Source organism: Somniosus microcephalus, chromosome 5, assembly GCF_052327205.1.
Source record: "Somniosus microcephalus isolate GS21.2 chromosome 5, FLI_Smic_1.0, whole genome shotgun sequence".
In the NCBI taxonomy this organism is placed as follows: Eukaryota; Metazoa; Chordata; class Chondrichthyes; order Squaliformes; family Somniosidae; genus Somniosus; species Somniosus microcephalus.
This window is the reverse complement of record NC_140991.1, coordinates 272,177,294-272,199,122: the sequence shown is the minus strand read 5'-3', so window position 1 is coordinate 272,199,122 and position 21,829 is coordinate 272,177,294. Positions and strand designations below refer to the sequence as shown.

Here is a 21,829-nt window from a genome sequence, read left to right as displayed (position 1 = left end):
AGCTCTTTGTCGGCCAGCATGGACAAGATGGGCCAAATGGCCTCCTGTGCTGTAAATTTCTATGATGCACCAATATACTATGCATTGAAGTTGTAGGATGAAGGTTCTCTACATCAGTTCAGCATCTAGCAGGCAGGTTTCTTGAACAGGACAAGACTTTTTTTCGTAATGTGGGGGTGGCAGGGGGGGATTTAAACAAAAATCAGTGGACAAAGCAACATGGGTTACTCGGATACGTGTCCTAGTGGCTTTTTACGTAGCTTCGCTGGTAGAGGTCTGTGAGGTTTGGCAGTCTGCCCGATGTAACACCAGAGCCCTGGTTCTCTGACAGTTGCTTGCCACTGACAAGGACCCGTGGCAGCAGGGGATCCTTGTGAATGATGTACACTTGTCATTTTTCAGCATGGATTTCATAAAACCACATTTGGGGATTTGTGGAGAGTAAAGTTACCATGCTCGCGGTTTGTTGTGTTTGCAGTCTGCTTTCTGAAGTGCTCAGGCCACGGGCACTGCGACCCTTTCACCAAGCGTTGCATCTGCTACCCATTCTGGATGGAGAATCTCATACAGTGTTATTTTGATGATGGGGAAAGCAACTGTGGTGAGTAGTTTCGCTTGTAAACACGGGTGAATGGAATAAAATAGTCGGTGTCATGGACCAGACAGTGACGCATTCTATTTAGGCTAACTCACGTGTAGGGTAGGTGTTTGCCTTCACCGCCTGGGTGTTAGTCTGGCGGGGTGGATCGCACACCCTTTGCACAACCCACCTGATTTTCGTTCCATTGGGATTGCCGAAGGTGAAAATCTACCCCGTGATCTCTGGATAGTGCGCACAGATTGCTCTTTGCTTTCATTTATGGCTGCGTATAGTGACACCACAAGTCCTGGCCAGAATGGAGATGATTGGGTAATTCCCCCCGTCAATCACACTGCTGTAAGTGACTTTGTGCACATAGTTTGAATGATGTAACTATCCTCTACTCCATTTTTCTGGAGAAATAATCCTGCTTTTATCGGGACACACTGTTTGCTGTAAGTCCCGCCCTGTCTCCAACTCATTGGCTGACACAGTGGTGCCAATACTCGCTGCGTTCATTTATTAAAGGAGTAAGTGTTATATCCTATGTGGCGAGTTCCTTGATGTCAGCTGGAATATAATGGAGAATGGCCCAGCAAACACCAGTCCTGAGGTGACATCATGGGATTCAACCAAATGCATTTGTCGGAAATGCCTCACCCTGCTATGCCAGAGAAGTCGTTAATCCTTTTAACTTGATGAACATTCTCTTAAAATGCCAAAGAGAAATTTCAGGCAGGTACATCAAACATTGATTCACTGTGTCCCATGGATTAATTTCAAGGCCGAGATGTTTCTCCATAATAAACATTTGATGAGGCATTTGATAAATTAACACATAACAGACATACTCGGAAAATAGAAGCACATGGGATTAAAGGGACGATGGTAGTAATTTGGGTTGTAATTGATTAAGGGATAGGAGGCAGAGTGTAGTGGTGAACAGATTTTTTTCTGACTTAAGAGAAGTATGCAGTGGGGTCACCCAGGGGTCGGTATTGGGACCATTGCTTTTCTTATACATAAATGACCCTGGACTTGGGTATAGGGAGTATAATTTCAAAGTTTGCGGATAAATCAAAACTTGGCAACGTAGTAGTGAGGAGGATAGTAGCAGACTTCAGGAGGATTTAGATAGACTGGTGAAATGTGCAGACAGATGGCGGATACAATTTCATGTGGATAAGTGTGGTGCTCTTTGTGAGGAACTACATGGAGAGGCAGTATAATCTAAATGGAGCTATTATGAGGGGGGTGGGTACATGAGCAGAGGGACCGGGGGTACATATTCACAAATCTTTGAAGGTGGCAGGGCAAGTTGATAAGGCAGTTAAGAAAGTGTATGGGTTACTTGGCTTTGTTTTGTATTCAATGTCCCTATTTACAATGTCATATTAAACCTTTACAAATCACTGGTTAGATCTCAGCTAGAGTATTGTGTCCAATTCTGGGCACCACATTTTAGGGAGGATGTCGAGGCCTTGGAAAGGGTACAGAGGAATTCAGTTATGTGGAGAGATTGGAGAAGCTGGGATTGTTCTCCTTAGAGCAGAGAAGGTTAAGGGGAAATTTAATAGAGGTGTTCAAAACAGGGTTTTGATAGAGCAAGTAGGGAGAAATTGTATCCTTTGGCAAGTGGGTCGGTAACCAGAGGTCATAGATTTAAAATAATTGGCAAATGAACTAGAGGGGAAATTAAGAGACTTTTTTTCAGAGGGTTGTTAGGATCTGGAATGCACTACCTGAAAGTGTTGTGGAATCAGATTCTGTAGGAACTTTCAAAAGACAATTGGATATACACTTGAAGAGGAGTAATTTACAGGGTTATGGTGAAACGGGCTAGGGTGTGGGACTAAATTGGACAGCTCTTTCAAAGAACAGGTACAGGCAGAATGGCCTTCCTCTGGGCTGTAAGATTCTAAGAGGAAGGTAACCGGCGGAGGGGGTCGGTATATGTTGTTGATCTCATTCACCATGCAAATTAGATTTAGAACGGCTCCGGGAGCTGGCCATTTCTCCACTCTCGACGATGGAATGATGTACTGGGGTGTCTGTGGGAAGGGGAGAGGATTTTGTGAGATTGGTACAGTGTGGATAATCGCACTTCATGTTCTCATGTCAGACAGTGTTGAAAATACACTGTCATTACAGTGGTACTCTGTTAATCTGATAGGGCATTGTTTATTTTGATAGTGTGCACTGTGGACGTTTGTGCTATAGTTCACCGTGGTCAATTATTGCTTTTTAAATTAATTTTAAACCTTAACTTGCAGTATCCCACCTGTCTCTGGCAGCCAATGTAGCTGAATTGGATCCTGTCCTCCCCCAATGTCTACACTGGGGCTAAAAGGGTTAAATTATAAGGACAGGTTGCAGAGACTAGGCTTGTAGAAGATTAAGGGTGACCTAATTGAGGTGTTTAAGATGATTAAAGGAGTTGATAGTTTATCTCCATCTACCCTATTTCCTCTGGTGGGGGGAGTCCAGAACAAGGGGCATAACCTTAAAATTAGAGCTAGGCCCATCAGGTGTACTGTCAGGAGGCACTTCTTCACACAAAGGGTAGTGGAAATCTGAACTCTTCCCCCAAAAAGCTGTTGAGGCTAGATCAATTGAAAATTTCAAAACTGAGATTGATGTTGGCAATGGTATTAAAGGATATGGAACCAAGGCGGGTAAGTGAAGTTAAGCTACAGATCAGCCATGATCTAACTGACAGTTGGACCAGGCTGAAGTGGCAGAATGGCCTACTCCTGCTCTGATGTAAGCATTTTCCAGTAGAGGGCACTAGACACCAATCAGATTTGGAAACTCAATTGTTCTTTTCACCTCGATGAAAGACACTGAAGTCAATTGTAGTGTCCCTGGCTGAGACCAACTATCTCCTCTCAGATTGAGGATTGAACCACAGACATTCCTGGCCCCTCTCTGCCTCAGTCCCGTGGTAGCCTCGCTGACTGCCTCACTCTTGCCTCTGAGTCAGAAGGTTGTGGGCTCAAGTCCCACTCCCAAGTCTTGAGTCCATGATCTAGGCTGACACTCCAGTGCAGTACTGAGGGGGTGCCTTCCTTCAGATGAAACGTCTGTTCTCTCAGGTGGATATAAAAGATCCCATGGGATTATTTTGAAGAGCGGGGGAGTTCCTCCTGGTGTCCTGGCCAATTTTTATCCCTAAATCAACAGCATTAAAACAGATTATCTGATAATTATCACATTGCTGTTGTTGGGTCCTTACTGTGTGCAAATTGGCTGCTGCGTTTCCCGCAACAGTGACTACACTTCAAAAGTACTTAATTGGCTGTGAAGCACTTTGGGACGTCCTGAGTTCGTGAAAGACGCTATTTAAATGCAAGTTTGTTCTTTTTCTTCAGGAGTGATTCAGCTGTTGTTGTAAGGCTTGTTTCTTCTGTTCACAGACTGGAGTATATTGTATGTGATTTTGTCGGTGTTTCTAACGATCATCATGGTTGGAGGAATATGCTGGATTTGTATCTGTTGCTGCAAGAGGTATGAGCATTGTATATGCTAACAAAAAACCTCCATCATTCATTAGAAACCATGCAGAAAAGGCAACACATTATCGGAACATCTTTGCACACAATGATTTTGGAATTTTTTTTTCTACAGAAAGCGAACAAAAGTAAGGAAGAAAAATAAATACACCATCTTGGACAATATGGATGATCAGGAACGAATGGCACTAAGGCCAAAATATGGTTAGTGCTCTGTATATAGCGATAGATCAGGACGCATGCACTCGGTTAACTCTCAAAACAGGTTTTCATAAATGCAAAAAGATTTTTAAAGTACATATTCAACCTATTTTTGGTAGTCTGCTTTATCTTTAAAGATAAGTAATCACAACGATGTCAAAATGGTCTACTGAACGGTATTCATGCCTTGCTTCTAGCACAGGTCACAACAGACCATTATGAGTGTACATTTGCTCAGTGTATATTTAGTTTAACCGAAGTCCTGCATTTCTCCCATTTGTTTATATAGGAGCCCTTGTATGTCAGCTGTGGTTCAGTGGTAGCTGAGTCAGAAGGTTGTGGGTTCAAGTCCCACTCCAGGGACTTGAGCACATAATCCAGGCTGACACTCCAAAGCAGTACTGAGGTCTTTGCGCTGTCGGAGGTGCCGTTAAACTTAAGCCCTGTCTGCCCCCTCAAGTGGACAGAAAAGGTCTCGGCACTATTTCGAAGAGAAGCAGGGGAGTTCTCCTGGTGTCCTGGCAAATATTTATCCATGAACCAACATCATTGGAAAAAAACAGATTATCTGGTTATTATTACATGGCTGTTGTGTGCAAATTGGCTGCTGCATTTCCTAAATTACAACAGTGATTGCACTTCAAAGGTACTTCATGGCTGTAAAGCGCTTTGGGACGTCCTGGGGTTGTGAAAGGCGCTATATACGTGCAAGTCCTTTTTTCTACAAACCCATATGGAGCTGTATTTGGTTAGATGCAAATACTGGATCATAATGGTGTTGTACTGCCTGTTGACTTTGCACTGTGATTTTTTTCTCCTCCAGGTGTGAAACACAAAAGCACAGAACACAACTCTAGTCTAATGGTATCTGAATCAGAGTTTGACAGTGACCAGAACACGCTCTTTAGTAGAGAAACCGTCGACAAAGAGAACCACAAAGTTGGTATGAACGGCTCGCTTAAAAATGGAGTCTCCTTCAATTATCATCCCAAAAACAGATAAACTTGCTGAGGCAGAACACGTGGCTGACTTGTGATGCGCTTACACTGCAGTGCAAAATTGGGTACAATGGTCCACTTGGGATTATTTCTTTGTAATGAAAGACATTTTAAAACTTTTTTCGAATTGTAGAATGTTGGTGTATTCTGGAAGAGCCTCTTCAGAAGCTATTGAAGGAGCACTTTTTTCAGCTCTAGGAGAGATTGAGAAGCTTGATCGTTCATCCTGGATACCAACACCCTTACAGCAGAAGGGTTTGTCAGATATGAGCTGGTCCATCGAGGAACATTGTGTTTTCAGTTTCCTGTAGATTTATGATTCTAGGAGTTCCTATTAAGCCTGCGTTAACACAATGTGCAGCTGTGAGATAAGACAGCAGCTGCAACAGTAAGAAAGGACATGGAAATTTTTTCCTGAAACAAACTCTATTCGCATGGAAATCCAGTGTGATGATGGACACGGTCTTGCAATGAAATCCTGGAGGTATTTAGTATGATAAACATGAAATAGGTTGCAAAAATAAGTGGTTCATTCACACACTATAAAAGAAATGGTATAGATATAAAATTAAGTTATTTTCTTTGTGACCATGTAAAAAGCATTCAGTTCATGTCTGTCTTTGTGCTGTAATGCAAATAGCAGTGCAATGCAGGAATAGGGCTACTTGTACAATAAGCTGTGCAAAATGTCTTTCTCTGTATACGTTAGTTAAAAGTGAGGAGTTCCATAGATAAGTAGCAACTTTTCTTCATGACTAATTTTCAGTCTAATTGGACAGACCAACACATAGATGAGAAGCTAAAAGCAAAGTAGTAGGAAGAATTAGTAATACAAATGGAGACCTGCCCTTTGCTGTCACTGTTGATCATAATGAAGAGAAATTGAGGCTGGAGTAATAAATTAATGTCCTTCACCTGAGTTACTATCCATAATCTATTGAAAGGCTTGAGCATAGTGCACACTTCATTCCTGTCACACTTTTTCCAGCTGAACCAATTAAATACTTTTTTTGTTTTTTTGTTAATTAAATACTTTGTGTAGTCACTGTTGTAATGTAGGGAGAATGGGCAGCCAAATTCTGCACAGCTAGGAGATTAATGACCAGATAATCTGTTTTGGTGATGTTGGTTGAGGGATAAATATTGGCCAGGACAACTCCCCTGCTCTTCTTCGAATAGAGCCCTAGGATCTTTAGTGCAAAAAGTAGAATTTTAAAAATCTAAGCAATAAAGCATTTGCTGACAAAAGTTAACACTGTTTAAGACTGGCTATTTCTAATTGCCAGCAAATGTACTGCTGGCCTCTCTAATTTTCTATCTCTCAGATTGAGAAGGGATATATTTTCCAGTCAGATTTCTCGGGTATTGGATTGGGATGTTGTGGTGAGCACTCTGATGTGCATGTGAAAGATTTAAACACCTTTTGTTTTCGAGCCTCCTTGGATCTCCTGGGGAAGGGTAGTACTGTAGAAGACTGTACGGAACTGGTGTTATCCTATTTAAGGCTGGTCTTGTTTGTAACTCTTGTTAACTTCATGTGTATTTGAACGGCTTATTGTTAGCCCTGCTATCAGTATGAACATTTCTGTCTAGTTATTCAATGCTCACCCCTTTGTTACTCGTACTATACCTATCCTGCCGTTACCTCTGTCTTTACTGATATCCCCTGTATTTGTTGGAGGGAAGAGTAATTAATTAATTATTAGTTATTTGATCGTGGAAGGAAACCTGAATCAACCTACAAGCGCAGGAAAATATTGGTTGAATTTTGTCCTCACTGTATTCCTAAAAGAGGCTCATCTGAATGATAAAGATGAGAAATTGCCTGAGTCAGATCCATTGTTTCTTCTGCTGCTCCTCAAAGCATGGATTTACTATTTTAATTTGTCACAAAGGAGGTATTAGAAATGGCTGATTAGGATTTCTTTGTCCACTAATTGCTTAGGACCCTGCCACCAATGTATTTTTGTAACTGACTTCTAATATCTGTCCTAAACATTGTGAAGACTGAAGCCACCATCTTTGGCCCCGCCACAAACTCCATACCCTCGGCACTGACTCCATGCCCCTCCGGTCACTGCCTCAGGCTGAACCAAGCTGAGCTTCCCACCCCAAACATTCCCCATTTCCACCTCTGTAACATCCACCCCTACCTAAGCCCATCTGCCTCTGAAACCTCCAGACTTGACTATTCCAATTGCCTTTCCGCTGGCCTCCTACCATCCTTGGACCTCGGCTCATCCAAAACCCTGCTACCTGTATCCTATACCACTCCAAGGTGCTCTCCATTAGCTTCCAGTCCCTGGGATGTGTAGGCATCTGCCCCCCCCCCCCCCCCCTTTGCTGCTATGAGAAAGAGGTGGGACTGGCGGCTCCCATCCACCAGAATTCTCTGCAGTGTATCATCTGGTGCCCCCAACCTGCATGAAGCAGGCACAGCTGAAATGAGGCCCATTGTCCTTGGAAGGGGCAGTGGAGTTTCTGTTGCAAAACCTGACATTTATTTCTCCTTGTATTTTCTTCTAACTACAATAATTTGTTGAGTTGACTGGAAATCTCTCCTGAGTTTACTACAGGGAGCTTGTCAAAGTAATCTTTATGTTCCTGTTTTTGCTTTGTGTTTTTTAAAAAAAAAACAGGCATGCTCACTTCCCAAAGGAAAATACATTCCCATGAGTGGTATTAGATGTTCTTACATGCTCAGTACTCAAACACATAATCAGGTGCAGTTGAGCTTTTGATCACAAAACAATACATTTTTTGATTTATACTCTAGCCAGCAGACCAATAGGCCTATTCTTCCAGTTCATTTTGGGGGGAGGCTGTGTTAAGTGGCCATTAACCAGCAGTAAGATTTCTGTTCAGCTTGCTATTGGTCCAATTTCTCTATTTGATGGACAGGTCGTCTTTGAATTAGCTCCCTGTCTATTGGGGGAGGGGGAGAGACTCCCTAAGCTGGTGCTTCAACTCCTGAGGTTCACTGGGGCCTGGCCTAGGAGTGGTGGCCAGTGCACCAAGAAAGATGAGGTGTACCAGGCTCCACAATAGACAATCCTGGCGCTATTACTGGCATTGGTGTCTGTGGAATTTCAAGGCCACAGTATAGAAAAGTGAAGGTTTATATATTGTGACCCTGAAATTCTACTGCTGACAAACTGGTGAGAGGGACTGCAACAGTTCTAGGTTCTGGTCAGCTTCAGTCCGTCAGAAATTCTGTATTTTATCATTTTATATGAACAACTTGTTGCTAGTCTAATGCTGTGCTGATTTTAAAAATGGACGCCCGCCAGCCGTTCCGATGAGGGAGATACTGTTTCTACAGCTTGGAACGTACAGCTGTCTGGGTTGAATCCTTAGCAGAACTTTGCACCACAGCTAATCATCTGGTGCATCTTTTGATAAGACTATCTTTTTTCCTAATTGCTTTAACTATATGTGAAGAATTGTGGATGACTTTGTACTATGTTAGATGGAAGTTTGCTTGCCCTATATTGTCAGTGCTGCAGAAGACAGGCCAAATGCTTTGCTCTGCACGTCAATCTGTTATCTTGAGGACTAATTTGGTTATATCTCATCCAGGCATAAATTGAATCTACAGGAGCGTGAAGTGCTTCCCCTATGTCTGATTTTGACAGCTCTACCCTACAACGCCTCCCAAAAGAGAGAAATCCTGTAGGTTTGGCCAGTTCAGTAGCTCACATGATTGAAGTGTTTGCTCCATGCAGTGAGCTAGAATGCCAAAGTGCCTAGACATCTATGTATGGTATATAAAGTCAATTAAAGGACTCCAGAGAAAAAAAGGACTAAGAACCTCAAAGCAACTTGTGAACTCAGAAAATAATTTCATGTACCAGTGAAAGTTAAATGATGTATTGCTATCTAACCTGCTGACTTATTCTTGCTTCTGTATAATTTAATTGACAATAAATTTAAGAGTAGTTTAGCCTGAACCTTTGTCATTGTGTTTTTCTGCCAATTTGGAGGGACCAGAAATATACGGTGGTATTCCATACTATTCCCAGAACATATGTAATATAAGAATAGATCATTAGCCCAGCAGCATGCTCTCCTGGGTTATTTACATACAAGTTCACGTGTTGATCCATAGCGAGCACAAGCTTACTTATGGGGGCTGATTGAACTACCCCCATTTTAACGGTTACTGCATAATTTCTTTTTAAAGTATACACACTCACCACCTCCCCTGTTTTCTCAGCTGTACTCACAGTTGGTTCCTGCAGATTGGACTTGTATGATGCACTCACCTCCTAAGATTTCCTACTATACAAAAAGGATTACACCACAGAAAACCTGTGAAAGAATATTTGGTGTTTCCAATGCTGAACAATCTTGTGTAAACTGGCAAAATATGTCACCTATAAGAACTCAAGAAGCATTCTACCAAAGCAGTACCATATAGCACCTTTTGCCAGATAATATGTATCTACAGTACACTTTGTAGAGTTGCTGAAATGGGCACAGCTACTGAGAATTGTTTCTTTAACCTCACTGACCTGTGCTTTGCTTTCACTTTAATCCAGGGTAAACTTGGACTTCCTATGCTGTAATGTAACAACAACCATTTATATAACTGCCTTTAACCTAGTAAAACGTCCCAAGGCGCTGCACAGGAGCATTATCAAACAAATTTTGACATTGAGCCACATAAGGAGAGAGACAGGTGACCTTTTCAGAGGTAGGTTTTAAGGAGCATCGTCAAAGGAGGAGAGAGGTGTAGAGGGGCAGAGCGGTTTAGGGAGGGAATTCCAGAGCTTAGGTCCTAGGCAGCTGAACATATGGCTGCCAATGGTGGAGCGGTAAAAATCTGGGATGCGCAAAACGCCAGAATTAGAAGAGCGCAGAGATTTGAGGGTTGTAGGAGGTTACAGAGAAAAAAAGTAGACAGTTTGCTATGCTTTAACTGAAGTTGTCTGTCTTACATGTATTAAAGGCAGTTAATAGCTTGTAGTTCCTGCATTAAATGGATATGCCAATGATCTTTTTCCCCCCTCAGTTAAGTTGGCTGTCTTATCTATGGAAGATGCAGTACATTTTGAAGACACTTCATATATCTAAAGGTGAGTAACCTACCATTTAACATCCTTTAGTCTCTGACTGAGGATTCCATTTGGATTTGGCCTTATCCAACAGAAAATGGATTGTGACTATACAAACTAATTAAGGCTGTAAAACCAGACTTGTGTTTGTACACAAAGAACAAAGTGTTCAACACGATTTAATTGCTAGACAAAAACATACATAGCTTACAAATAACCACCACTACAAGGTATTAGTCAGATCCAATGTACACATCATACTGCAATTAGGTCAGTCAATCTTTATAGGTTTCATATGGAACATGTGCAGTTAATTTGGGTTATCAAATAAAATAATTCATGGTTTGACAAACATTTCTTGAATATTTAGCAATTATTAGACCAAATTAAATGTTGTGCAATTGGCACATTATTACATATAGTTTTTTTTTAAACAATTAGATAATGGAGATTAATTAGAACTTAAGTTAAAATTCATAAACATGTATCCAATCACTTTACGCAATGATCCTAAACTGGTGCAGCAACTCCAGAAACATTACAAATGTTGAAGTATAAACCAGTAATTTAGTTTAAGGATTCTATGATTAAGGTGTCCAGAATAGGTGAGGAAACAAACTGCACTTAAATCATAGCTCAATTTTACTATAACAATTAAAATACAACAGCTTTCTCCCCACAAATCATGTATGTGATCAGTATATATTAAATTCCCCTCGAGCGAGGAAAGGAGTACCATGTTATCAATAATATTTTGTTACAGAAAATAGAAACTTTTTCTATAGTTTTTTTTATATAGAGTAAGTTAACATTAATTGCAGCAATTGGTGACATGGTTTTAATATTTACCCTTCAGCTTTATAAACCTCCAAAACATATATACTTGATTTCCAAATAATCATCGACGCCATATTTAGAGCCTTCTCTCCCGAGGCCGGATTGTTTAACTCCACCAAAAGGTGCCTCCGGGGTTGATACGAGCCCTTCGTTAACACCAACTATGCCAACTTCTAGCTGTTCAGCAACCCGCCAAATCTGAGCAAGATCTCTGGAGTAAAAGTAACCTAGAATGGTAGCAGATTATGGAATTATTTTACAAAGTGTTTAAAAAGCATATTTATACAAAATCCTGCACCACTGCTTTATTGGCCCTGGCTATTTATTTTTGAAGATGGCTACTCCACTCACACAAATCACAATCTGTCAACATGATTAACCTTTCAGATTTGGTAATTGGTTAAAGTTTGAAGGATTTTTATTCCACTGCAATACAAAAAACTATTTCTTGACTCAGTCAGAATTGAAAGTAGACAATTATGCTTTTGTTCAGCATATTTAACAGCACTAGGTGTCATGCCTCACATAAATGTACTCACCAGCCAGGCCCACATTGGCAGCATTAGCTATGGTAATAGCTTCTTCCTCAGTCCGAAACCTGCAAGCACAAGAATTCACGGAATCAGAGAATCTTACAGTGCAGGAGGCCGTTTGGCCCATCGTCCCTGTGCTGGCTCAATCAGTCCTACACCCCTACTCTTTCCACAAAGCCCTGCAAATTTTCCTTCGAGTATGTATCCAATTCCCTTTTGAAAGTTATTACTGAATCTGCCTCCCCATCCTTTCAGGCAGTGCATTCCAGATCATAGCAACTTGCTGCATTAAAAACCTTGGTTCTTTTAGCAATTACATTAAATCGGGATCCTTTGATTATGTGGGTCCAATACACCTAGCACGATGACTCTCGTCTTCATGAGCACAGAAACCGAACATAATCACAGTTAAAATCTTAATATTTTGGGCCACTTTTACCACCTTCAGACTGGCCATTCTGCTGTAAAGCACCATAGCCCAAGTTGTATTTATATCCAACTGCTGCACCTGAACTCAACCGATAAATCAGTATTTTTGCACCCGACAGCAAGTTGGGTGAAAAGATACCCAATTTTGTGCTGGCACTGATGCCATATTTTGGGTCTTAGATGCCACCTAGTGGTTTCTTGCTGCTGGCTTGGGTGCTTTTATTGGACTCATTTGATGTACGGAACGTACGAAAATGGAGGCCAGGAAAAGACCAGCTGGTTCGTCAGGCTTGTCCCATACTGCAAGCAACATGTACCGTTAACCCCCAGCCCTTTACTGCAGTCGCACAATCTCCTGGGAGAGACGAGAAAACCATAGGTCAATAATCGGAGCAGAAGGAGACCTGTATTGATGGGTCTTGGGCCAGGCTGCCCATTTATTCCCAGGGTCTTTCGGATTCTTGAGGCAGGACCTCTTTCTCGTATAGACTTTACTGATGTTAATTTTTTTTTTTTTTTTGAGTATTTATTAAAAGTAAATATTGAAAATTTCCTTACTTGAGAACTGGCGCCAAAGGACCAAATGTTTCCTCCTGTGCACAAAGCATGTCTGTTGTGACGTTAGAAAGGAGAGTTGGTTCAAAGAACATCGCTCCAAAACTGTGTCGCTTTCCCCCTGTCACGATGCAGGCACCGCGAGACACTGCATCGCTTACCTGACTCTCCACCTGGAACAGAGAAATAGGAAACAGTAATATAAATAGTGTGCTTATGAGCATTTAAAATTCTCATTCTCTAGTTCAAATCCCTCCATAGCCTTGCCCCCTCTCCATCAGTAACCTCCTCCAGCCCTAAACCCTGAGAGAACTCTGTGTTCCTCCAACTCTGGCCTCTTTTTTTCCTCCACTGTTTCTTTTGTGGAAATTAGCAGCTGTGCTTTCAGCTGTCTAGCTCCAAGCACAGTAATTTCCGCCCTAAATCTCTACCTCCTCCTTTGAGACACTCCTTAAAACCTACCTCTTTGACCAAGATTTTGATCACCTGCCCTAATAGCTCCTTATATAGCTCAATGCCAAATTTTGTCTGATAACGCTCCGGTGAAGCGCCTTGGGGCATTGTACCACGTTAAAGGTGCGGTATAAATGCAATTTGTTGATGCTTAATTTTATAAAATGGTGCAGGATCCCTTAGTTGCTTATGTCTGACAGGAGTTTCTGCATAAATAACAAACTAAAAAAAATACTGTTGAGATAAAAAAGGTTTTGAACTACATATGTATTTTTTTACCGTTGTTAACATGGAATGCCTTGATTGAACACCGTTGCTTCGTTACCTTTTGCACGGCTCTTTCATTGATTAAGGGACCCTGTGTAGTCTGTTCATCAAATCCACTTCCGACACGCAAATCTCTCTGCATTGTCTTCACCATCTTCTCAACAAAAGCATCGTGGATTCCCTCCTGCACCAGGAACTGATTCGCACAGACACAAGTCTACGTTCGAGTGGGAATTAAAAGAAGCAAAACATCACCATTCCAGCAGGCAGCACTGATTGGTGCAGAGGTAGGACAGTTAGTGAAACTGTCTCTCAAAATAAACAAAACAGCACAGTGCTTATTATATAATGCATCACAGTAGCTTTTGGGAACTAAAAGCAATAGGTGACTGTTAGAATTTACAGCACAGAAACAGGCCGTTTATGCCTGAGTTTATGCTCTATGACCCTCCTCCCACCCCACTTCATCACAACTTATTAGCATATCCTTCTATTCCTTTCTCCCTCATAGATGCATTTTAAGGGGAAGCTATGCAAGTATATGTTATCTGCCTTAACTACTCCTTGTGGTAGCAAGTTCCACATTCTAACCACGCTCTGGGTAAAGAAGTTTTTCCTGAATTTCTTATTGGATTTATCAGTGACTATCTTATATTTATGACTGCTAGTTTTGAACACTCCCACAAAAGGCAACATCCTCTCTGTCTACCCTATCAAACCCTAGCTGAGGTGTAAATGGCAATGGCAGAATCATCAACAGCTGCCATATGAGAGAAAAAAGAAAACGTAGGGGCAGAGGTTATGGTCTGAAATTGTTGAACTCGATGTTGAGTCCAGAAGGCTGTAGTGCCTAATCAAAAGATGAGGTGCTGTTCCTTGAGCTTACGTTGGAACAGTGTAAGAGGCCGAGGATGGAGAGGTCAGAGTGGGAGTGAAGCGGAGAATTAAAGTTACAGGCAACCAGAAGCTCAGGGTCACCCTTACGGACTGTTTCAATGAAGTGCTAATAGTCATTAATATTCTAATCAACAGTTAATGTACACAAAGGGTGTTGTCAGTCAGGGGTCAATTCCATTAACCACTTTATGTACATGAACAATGGTACTGCGTTGACCCTTCACCCTAAGCAGCTGAGAGTGGTAAGCATTTGATATTGTACATTGCACCTCTGCTGTTAAGAAACCTGTGCACGAAACATAGGAGTTTGGGCAGCCATTGAGAAAGGTCCTAAGCCATCACCGTGATCACCTCAAACATCACAAAAAAATTACTTTTTAAACCTCTTCGCTGAAACCATCTGGAGGTTTATGGTAATTGGCCAAGGAAGCATTGTGCATGAGATGGAGATTAAAAGGGCAAGGCATTTGCTTATATCCAGACCAGGCTCAATGGAATACCAAGCACTACGATTCTCAAATGTCTAGGAAGAAGAACGAACTTAAAAAAATAATTCTCAAGATATGGGCATCGCTGGCATTTATTGCCCATCCCTAGTTGCCCTCGAGAAGGTGGTGGTGAACCGCCTTCTTGAACCGGTGTCCTTGTGGTGAAGGTACTTCCACAATGCTATTAGGTTGGGAGTTCCAGGATTTTGATGAAGGAATGGCGATACATGTCCAAATCGGGTTAGTATGTAACTTGGAGGCAATGGTCTTCCCATGCACCTTTGTGAGGACATGAAAGGCGCTATATAAATCCAATGTCCATGTCCCAAAGCGCTTCAATCAATTAAGTACTTTTGAAGTATAGTCACTTGCAGGCAAATGCAGCAGCCAATTTGCTAAAATGTTATGATTAAAAAACAAATTTGGATAGTATGCATCATTTCATAGCCACAAAACACTTGATTTGTTTTCCCTTCCAATGTTCATATGCTATTTAGCATGGTGAATCTGCTCTGTAGCATCATATGTAAAGCTAGTTGCATTAACAATAAGCAACTGTCCCAGCATCAAGCAATCTCAGCAAGCGGAGGGAGACCATCAAGGAAGTCAAAACCAGGAAAGCATCCACAAACTGGAAAAAAAAATGGAAAGTGGGCCCTGGGAAACACGCACAGCGATTGTTAAATTTAAATCGAGCTCCCAATTGCACTGTGGGAGCTTGATTTAAATATGTTAATGAAGTGGGGACAATTGCATGACACGAAACCCGCTGCCATAAAAATGGCAACGGGTGTGTACACAGTGGGTTGGGAACACGTTCCCCGTTTTAAAATTTTTAAACCCCACTCCCCACCTCCAACCATCTCCCGCCCGGAGTGGGAGGATTTAATATCGAGGCCGATGTTTCCACTTGTAGGGAAGACCAAAACTAGGGTCCATAAATATAAGATAGTCACTAATAAATCCAAAAGGGAATTCAGGAGAAACCTCTTTACCCAGAGAGTGAACTCCCCATCATAAGGAGTGGTTGAGTTGAATAGCATAGATGTATTAAACACAAGAGGGAGAAAGGAATAGAAGGTTATGCCGATGGGGTTAGATGAAGAGGGGTGGGAGGAGGCTCATGTGGAGCATAAACACTAGAATGGACCAGTTGGGCCATATGGCCTGTTTCTGTGCTGTTAATTCTACCTGAATTGCTGCAAAAATCATTTCCTGACCCTCAGGCTACTCTTTCATTTTGTAATTATAAACCACAATAATAAAGTTACAGACAATCTGAAAATGAGCATTTCATATCCACAAAGTTGCACTGCAACAAGTGATAACGGGCCTGTGAGTAACACTTTACACTTGACCTTGCACTGGAGTGCTACACAAAATACGCTGGTCTGTGCCTTTAAACAATGTTTCTAAAAGTATAATGAGGCATAACTGAGGGGTCTTGCCCAGTTTTAATTTAGAAATACATGACTTTTCAGTGGAATACACTTCCATTTCTTAACCAGTAAAAATGCTCAGGTGAAGTTAAGAATAAAAAGCAACTTTCAAAGAGTCCAGTCAATCTGAGCCTCTCGGTTTTGTGTCTCTCTCAAGCTACTCACCTGTCCAGAGTTTCGGAACTTGGAGGCCACGGCACCAGCAACAGCTAGATCCAGATCAGCGCTGTCAAAAACAATGAATGGAGCCAGCCCACCCAGCTCCATAGAAGCCTTCTTCACAGTGTCAGAGGCATGGCGTAGGAGTATCTGAAAGGTGCAAGTGCAGCTTGTCAAAAAAAGTTTTTATGGACAACCTCAGTCAATAGGAAGGGACCAGGCAAGAGTTTTCCCCTCTGCACGATATGTAACAACATTATAAAGACTGGGTTCTGATTTTGCTACACACAGTACACAGAGGAAATCTCCCTAATCACTCACTAAAACACAGTCATACTGGTTATTAAATAGCCAATTTACAGGGTTGACATTGGCAATCATCAAATCAATATTCTTTCATTTTAGCAATGACAATCTAACTGCATGCTTATTTAAAGTTTCTGTTTATAGAGCTCTCCTCGCAATAACATTCATAAAGCTCTCCTCACTTACAATAACAACTTACATTTATATAGTGGATTTAACGTAGCAAAACGTCCCAAGGCGCTTAACGAGCGATTATCAATAAAAACATTTTTGATACTGAGCTACAGGAGATATCAGGACAGATGACCAAAAGCTTGGTCAAAGAGGTAGGTTTTAAGGAGCATCTTAAAGGAGGAGAGGTAGAGAAGTGGAGAGATTTAGGGAGGGAACTCCAGAGCTTACGGCCAAGGCAGCTGAATGCACGGCCACCAATGGAGGAGCAACTAAAATTGGGAATGCAAAAGAGGCCAGAATTGGAGGAGCGCAGAGATTGCAAAGGCTTTTAGGGCTGGAGGAGGTTACAGAAATAGGCGAGGCCTTTGAAAATGGAGGGGTTTGAAAACAAGGATGAGGATTTTAAAATTGAGGTGGTGTCTGACCAGGAGCCAGTGTAGGTCAGCAAACACAGGGGCGACGGGTGAACGAGACTCGGAGCGAGTTAAGATACGAGCAGAAAAGTTTTGGATGAGCACAAGTTTTTGTAGGATGGAAGACAGGAGAGTATTGGAATGTCTAGAGGTAACAAAGGCATGGATGAAGGTTCAGCAGCGCAGGAGCTGAGGCAGGGGCGGAGTCGGGTGATGTTACGGAGGTGGAAGTAGGCAGTCTTAGTGATGGAGCGGATATGTAGTCGGAAGCTCATCTCGGGGTCAAACACAACACCAAGGTTGTGAACAGTCTGGCTCAGCTTCAGACAGTTGCCAGGGAGAGGGATGGAAACAGTGGTCAGGGAACGGAGTTTGTGGTGGGGACCAAAGACAATGCCTTCAGTCTTCCCAATATTTAGGTGGAGGAAATTTCTGCTCATCCAATATTGGATGTCAGACAAGCAGTGTGACAAATTAGAGACAGTGGAAGGGTCCAGAGAGGTGGTGATGAGATAGAGCTGGGTGTCGTCAGCGTACATGTGGAACCTGCTGTTGTGTTTTCAGATTATATCGCTGAAGAGCAGAATGTAGATGAGAAATAGAAGGCGGCCAAGGATAGATCTTTGGGGGACTCCAGAGGTAGTGGGAGTGGGAAGAGAAGCCATTGCAAGTAATTTTCTGTCTACGATTCGATAGAGAAGAATGGAACCAAGCAAAGGCAGTTCCATTCAACTGGACAATGGAGGAGAGGCGTTGGAGGAGGATGGTGTGGTCAACTGTGTCGAAGGCTGCAGATAGGTGGAGAAGGATGAGGAGGGATAGTTTGTTACAGTCACAAAGAATATCTTTTGTGAAATTGATAAGGGCTGTTTCAGTACTGTGGCAGAACCGGAAACCTGATTGGAGGGATTCAAACATGGATTTGCTGGAAAGATGGGCACAGAATTGGGAGGTGACAACATGTTCAAGGACTTGAGAGGAAAGAGAGGTTGGAGATGGGGCAGTAGTTTGCAAGGACAGAGGGGTCAAGGATGGGGGTTTAATGGAGAAGGGTGATGACGCCAGATTTGAAGGGGATTTTTACATTCATAAAGCTCTCCTCACTTACAATAGCTTACATATATAAAGTGCACCTCAATGACAAGAAGTTAGAGCATTAGAGAGGTAGAGTTAGCAGATTTTGGTGTAGATGTGCTTGCGGATTATGTCCTCAAGTGACAGAACATGGATGGTGATTAGGAGGGGTGCCCTGGGGCTTTTCCTGAGAGAACTGTGCAAGTAGGGAAGGAGAAATCATCAGAGGACCTGTAGTGACTGTGTTACAAGAGGCAGGACTGGAACCACAAGGCTGCCACAGGAGAGAGCTGGTGGAGGAGAATGAAATGGTCAGGGGTTGAAAGCAGTAGGGAAGGAAGTGATCGTCAGTCGCAGTCACACAGGATGCTGATGGTGACTTTGACCAGTAGTCTTAGTGTTGTTGGTAGGCCATAAGCTGGAAAGACTTGCACTTGAGCGGATGAAAGGTGAGCAAGTAGTTTGGGCAGCAACAGTATGTCCAATATACACACAGCTTTGAACTATTGATGAATTCTGTGAGAATGTTCTTTGAACTGCTTCACCAAGGGTAACATTACAGCTATATGCAGCCAATTCTAATAATGCAGGTAAAGAATACTGCTGCACTGAGGTCAACTACAGGGTAGCTCTGTTGCAATATTCTTTCCAGAATTTCAAAATGCCTGCTTCGGGTCAAACAGCCAGGTTTAAATAGGGAAAACAACAGTAATGGATAATGCACAATAAATACTTTACTGAAGTACTAAAGCACCTATGTTTATTGAACAGATTATTCTGCAGGACCTGTAGGTAGGATACCTTTCTTATTTATCTGCCAGTCAGTGTTTAGGGCATTCATTGTAGGACAAATTACAATAGTGGGCACACAGTATACATTTAGTAGTTCCATCAAAAAAACAAATCACAGAGTAACCTCAGACACATACATTATATAGGTCTAGCCAATGAGTCCCACCATAGATCCTGTTTCTTACATGACTAATGAAGTATATTCCAATGATTTAAAACAAGCAAGTCCACCACAGTCTGTTTATATGTCATCCAAAGATTTATTGACAAATCTCAGCATATTAACCCCGTGCATCTTGGAAACTGGTTCCAGCACGAAAACAAAACATCACCGTCCACTTCACATGGGGACATCATTGAATAATTCCAAAAGATCTCGCGTCGAAAACTTCACAGACACGTTAACAGCCACTGTAACAAGATGTACCAGTAAAAGTCAGCTTACATTAGGCACCAAAATACCCACCTTTCCAGTAGCTGTGGAGCCAGTAAAAGAGATTGCGGCAACAAGAGGGTCTGTGCAAAGCACCTCTCCGACAGCAGGCGTGTTGGACTTGGAGGAGGGAATTACATTGAAAACCCCCGCAGGAATTCCAGCCTGATCTGCAAGCTGCAAGACAAGAAACATCCATGCACTGCATTAACTTTTGAGAAACCCTTACTACTGGAGTTGTGTGAGCTCCTCCACTGGTAAGTGATCCCCTATTTGAGCAGCTTTTAAACAATAAACTGACTGTGTATTTAAATACACAATCAAACATTTGACTTCTTTTGCCGGAATGCCCTATACATGATCCATTTATCCCGAGTGATCGAACTCCAGGGTTATTTCTTTCCGTGATTTAAAAGAAAATTGTAGTTTTATGCACAATTTTTCTGAGCACAAACTTTGAAATGGATGCTCAATAGATGATGTTGTTGCTGTGTACACTGCTTACAGACATATACACAAATGCACCTAAATATCAATAATTTGTAAGCGTTGATTTTTTTTTCTAATCCTGTGATAATGGGACTTTCTAAAAAATCATGATGGGGTTTAGACAGGGCGAGTAGAAAAACTAATCATGATGGGGTTTAGACAGGGCGAGCAGAAAAAACTAATCATGATGAGGTTTAGACAGGGCGAGTAGAAAAAACTAATCATGATGGGGTTTAGACAGGGCGAGTAGAAAAAACTAATCATGATGAGGTTTAGACAGGGCGAGTAGAAAAAACTAATCATGATGGGGTTTAGACAGGGCAAGCAGAAAAAACTAATCATGATGGGGTTTAGACAGGGCGAGCAGAAAAAACTAATCATGATGGGGTTTAGACAGGGCGAGTAGAAAAAACTAATCATGATGAGGTTTAGACAGGGCGAGTAGAAAAAACTAATCATGATGGGGTTTAGACAGGGCGAGTAGAAAAAACTAATCATGATGGGGTTTAGACAGGGCGAGTAGAAGAAACTAATCATGATGGGGTTTAGACAGGGCGAGTAGAAAAAACTAATGATGGGGTTTAGACAGGGCGAGTAGAAGAAACTAATCATGATGGGGTTTAGACAGGGCGAGTAGAAAAAACTAATCATGATGGGGTTTAGACAGGGCGAGTAGAAGAAACTAATCATGATGGGGTTTAGACAGGGCGAGTAGAAGAAACTAATCATGATGGGGTTTAGACAGGGCGAGTAGAAAAAACTAATCATGATGGGGTTTAGACAGGGCGAGTAGAAAAAACTAATCATGATGGGGTTTAGACAGGGCGAGTAGAAAAAACTAATCCTCTGGTTGGGGAGTTAGTGATGACAGCGTCATCAATTTAAAATAGTTATTAAGAGATGAGTCGGGAAAAGTTTCTTTACAGAATGTTGTTTGAGAGCAAGCAGTGCTTTGCCAAAGGAAATAGTTGAGGCAGACACCATTGCATCTTTTAAGGGAAGAGTAGATAAGCACTTGCAGAAGACGACGTACAAATTTTGGGCCTGCACTAGATATTCTCTCGGGTTCAGTATCACCGGTCACTCTCATAAGTGAACGTAAAGTCCCCAACGATCTGCAGATTACCTTTGCTGCCCGGTATCTATTATAAACGGTAGCCTGACTCAGGGACGGTAAGAATAACACCCGCATTACGTGTACTGGATCCCGAACGTGCCAACACGTTTTTATCTTTCAGAAGGTGGACTGATAATCTATTGAGGCAAGGTCAACTGGAAACCAACAAATTGGTTTATGGGCTGACCTCACATTCAAAGTCAGCATTGCTAAAGTGACTGGTGCTAACTGTAGAAGGCAAGACCCCCCTGCATCTTTCTGACTGTTCCAGACCCCTTCTTCCAGCGAAAGGAAAACAACAGCTTGACCTCGACCCCCTCCCTCAGCCCTCCGTGTAAAGGTTTGGCTTGCCGAGTTACTAATCAAAGCTACCACCTTAAATGAGCATGCAGTACCACCTTATCAGTAATTGAAAAACCTCTCAGCAAAGTATCTAGCTTCACAATCAGAAATAGTGTGCAGTGCAGATGCTGGAAACCAAAGTTAACCAAAGAAATATGTTTGTGTCTAACCTCAGAAATGCCATTGTGACGGAGGCCCAACCATCTCATGGTGAGCATATCATTCCTGAAGACAGTTTTAGTGTAGAGTTACCATGTGAGGTTATGTATCCTCGATCCTGCAGA

At 42.1% G+C, this 21,829-nt stretch overlaps 2 protein-coding genes across 4 annotated transcripts in view; one reads left to right on the top strand and one right to left on the bottom strand.

Moving 5' to 3' along the window:
* The window catches only part of LOC147117725 (dyslexia-associated protein KIAA0319-like), a 120,875-nt gene extending 111,634 nt beyond the window's left edge, over nt 1-9,241 (top strand). For 2 of the 3 annotated variants that reach the window (XM_085988943.1, XM_085988942.1), the window contains exons 18-21: nt 479-601; nt 3,997-4,087; nt 4,208-4,296; nt 5,117-9,241. In XM_085988943.1, coding sequence (XP_085845069.1) covers nt 479-601; nt 3,997-4,087; nt 4,208-4,296; nt 5,117-5,295 — 482 coding nt within the window. In that variant the 3' untranslated portion in view covers nt 5,296-9,241. The remainder of the gene's footprint in view (nt 1-478; nt 602-3,996; nt 4,088-4,207; nt 4,297-5,116) is intronic. The other variant, XM_085988944.1, reaches the window with a different exon arrangement.
* Nucleotides 9,242-10,511: 1,270 nt separating this feature from the next.
* The window catches only part of aldh5a1 (aldehyde dehydrogenase 5 family, member A1 (succinate-semialdehyde dehydrogenase)), a 31,056-nt gene continuing 19,738 nt past the window's right edge, over nt 10,512-21,829 (bottom strand). Inside the window, exons 5-10 of the mRNA XM_085988945.1 lie at nt 19,631-19,774; nt 16,412-16,555; nt 13,481-13,639; nt 12,706-12,875; nt 11,725-11,783; nt 10,512-11,412 (exon numbers count right to left, since the gene is read on the bottom strand). Of these exons, the coding sequence (XP_085845071.1) occupies nt 11,207-11,412; nt 11,725-11,783; nt 12,706-12,875; nt 13,481-13,639; nt 16,412-16,555; nt 19,631-19,774 (882 nt within the window). The 3' untranslated portion in view covers nt 10,512-11,206. The remainder of the gene's footprint in view (nt 11,413-11,724; nt 11,784-12,705; nt 12,876-13,480; nt 13,640-16,411; nt 16,556-19,630; nt 19,775-21,829) is intronic.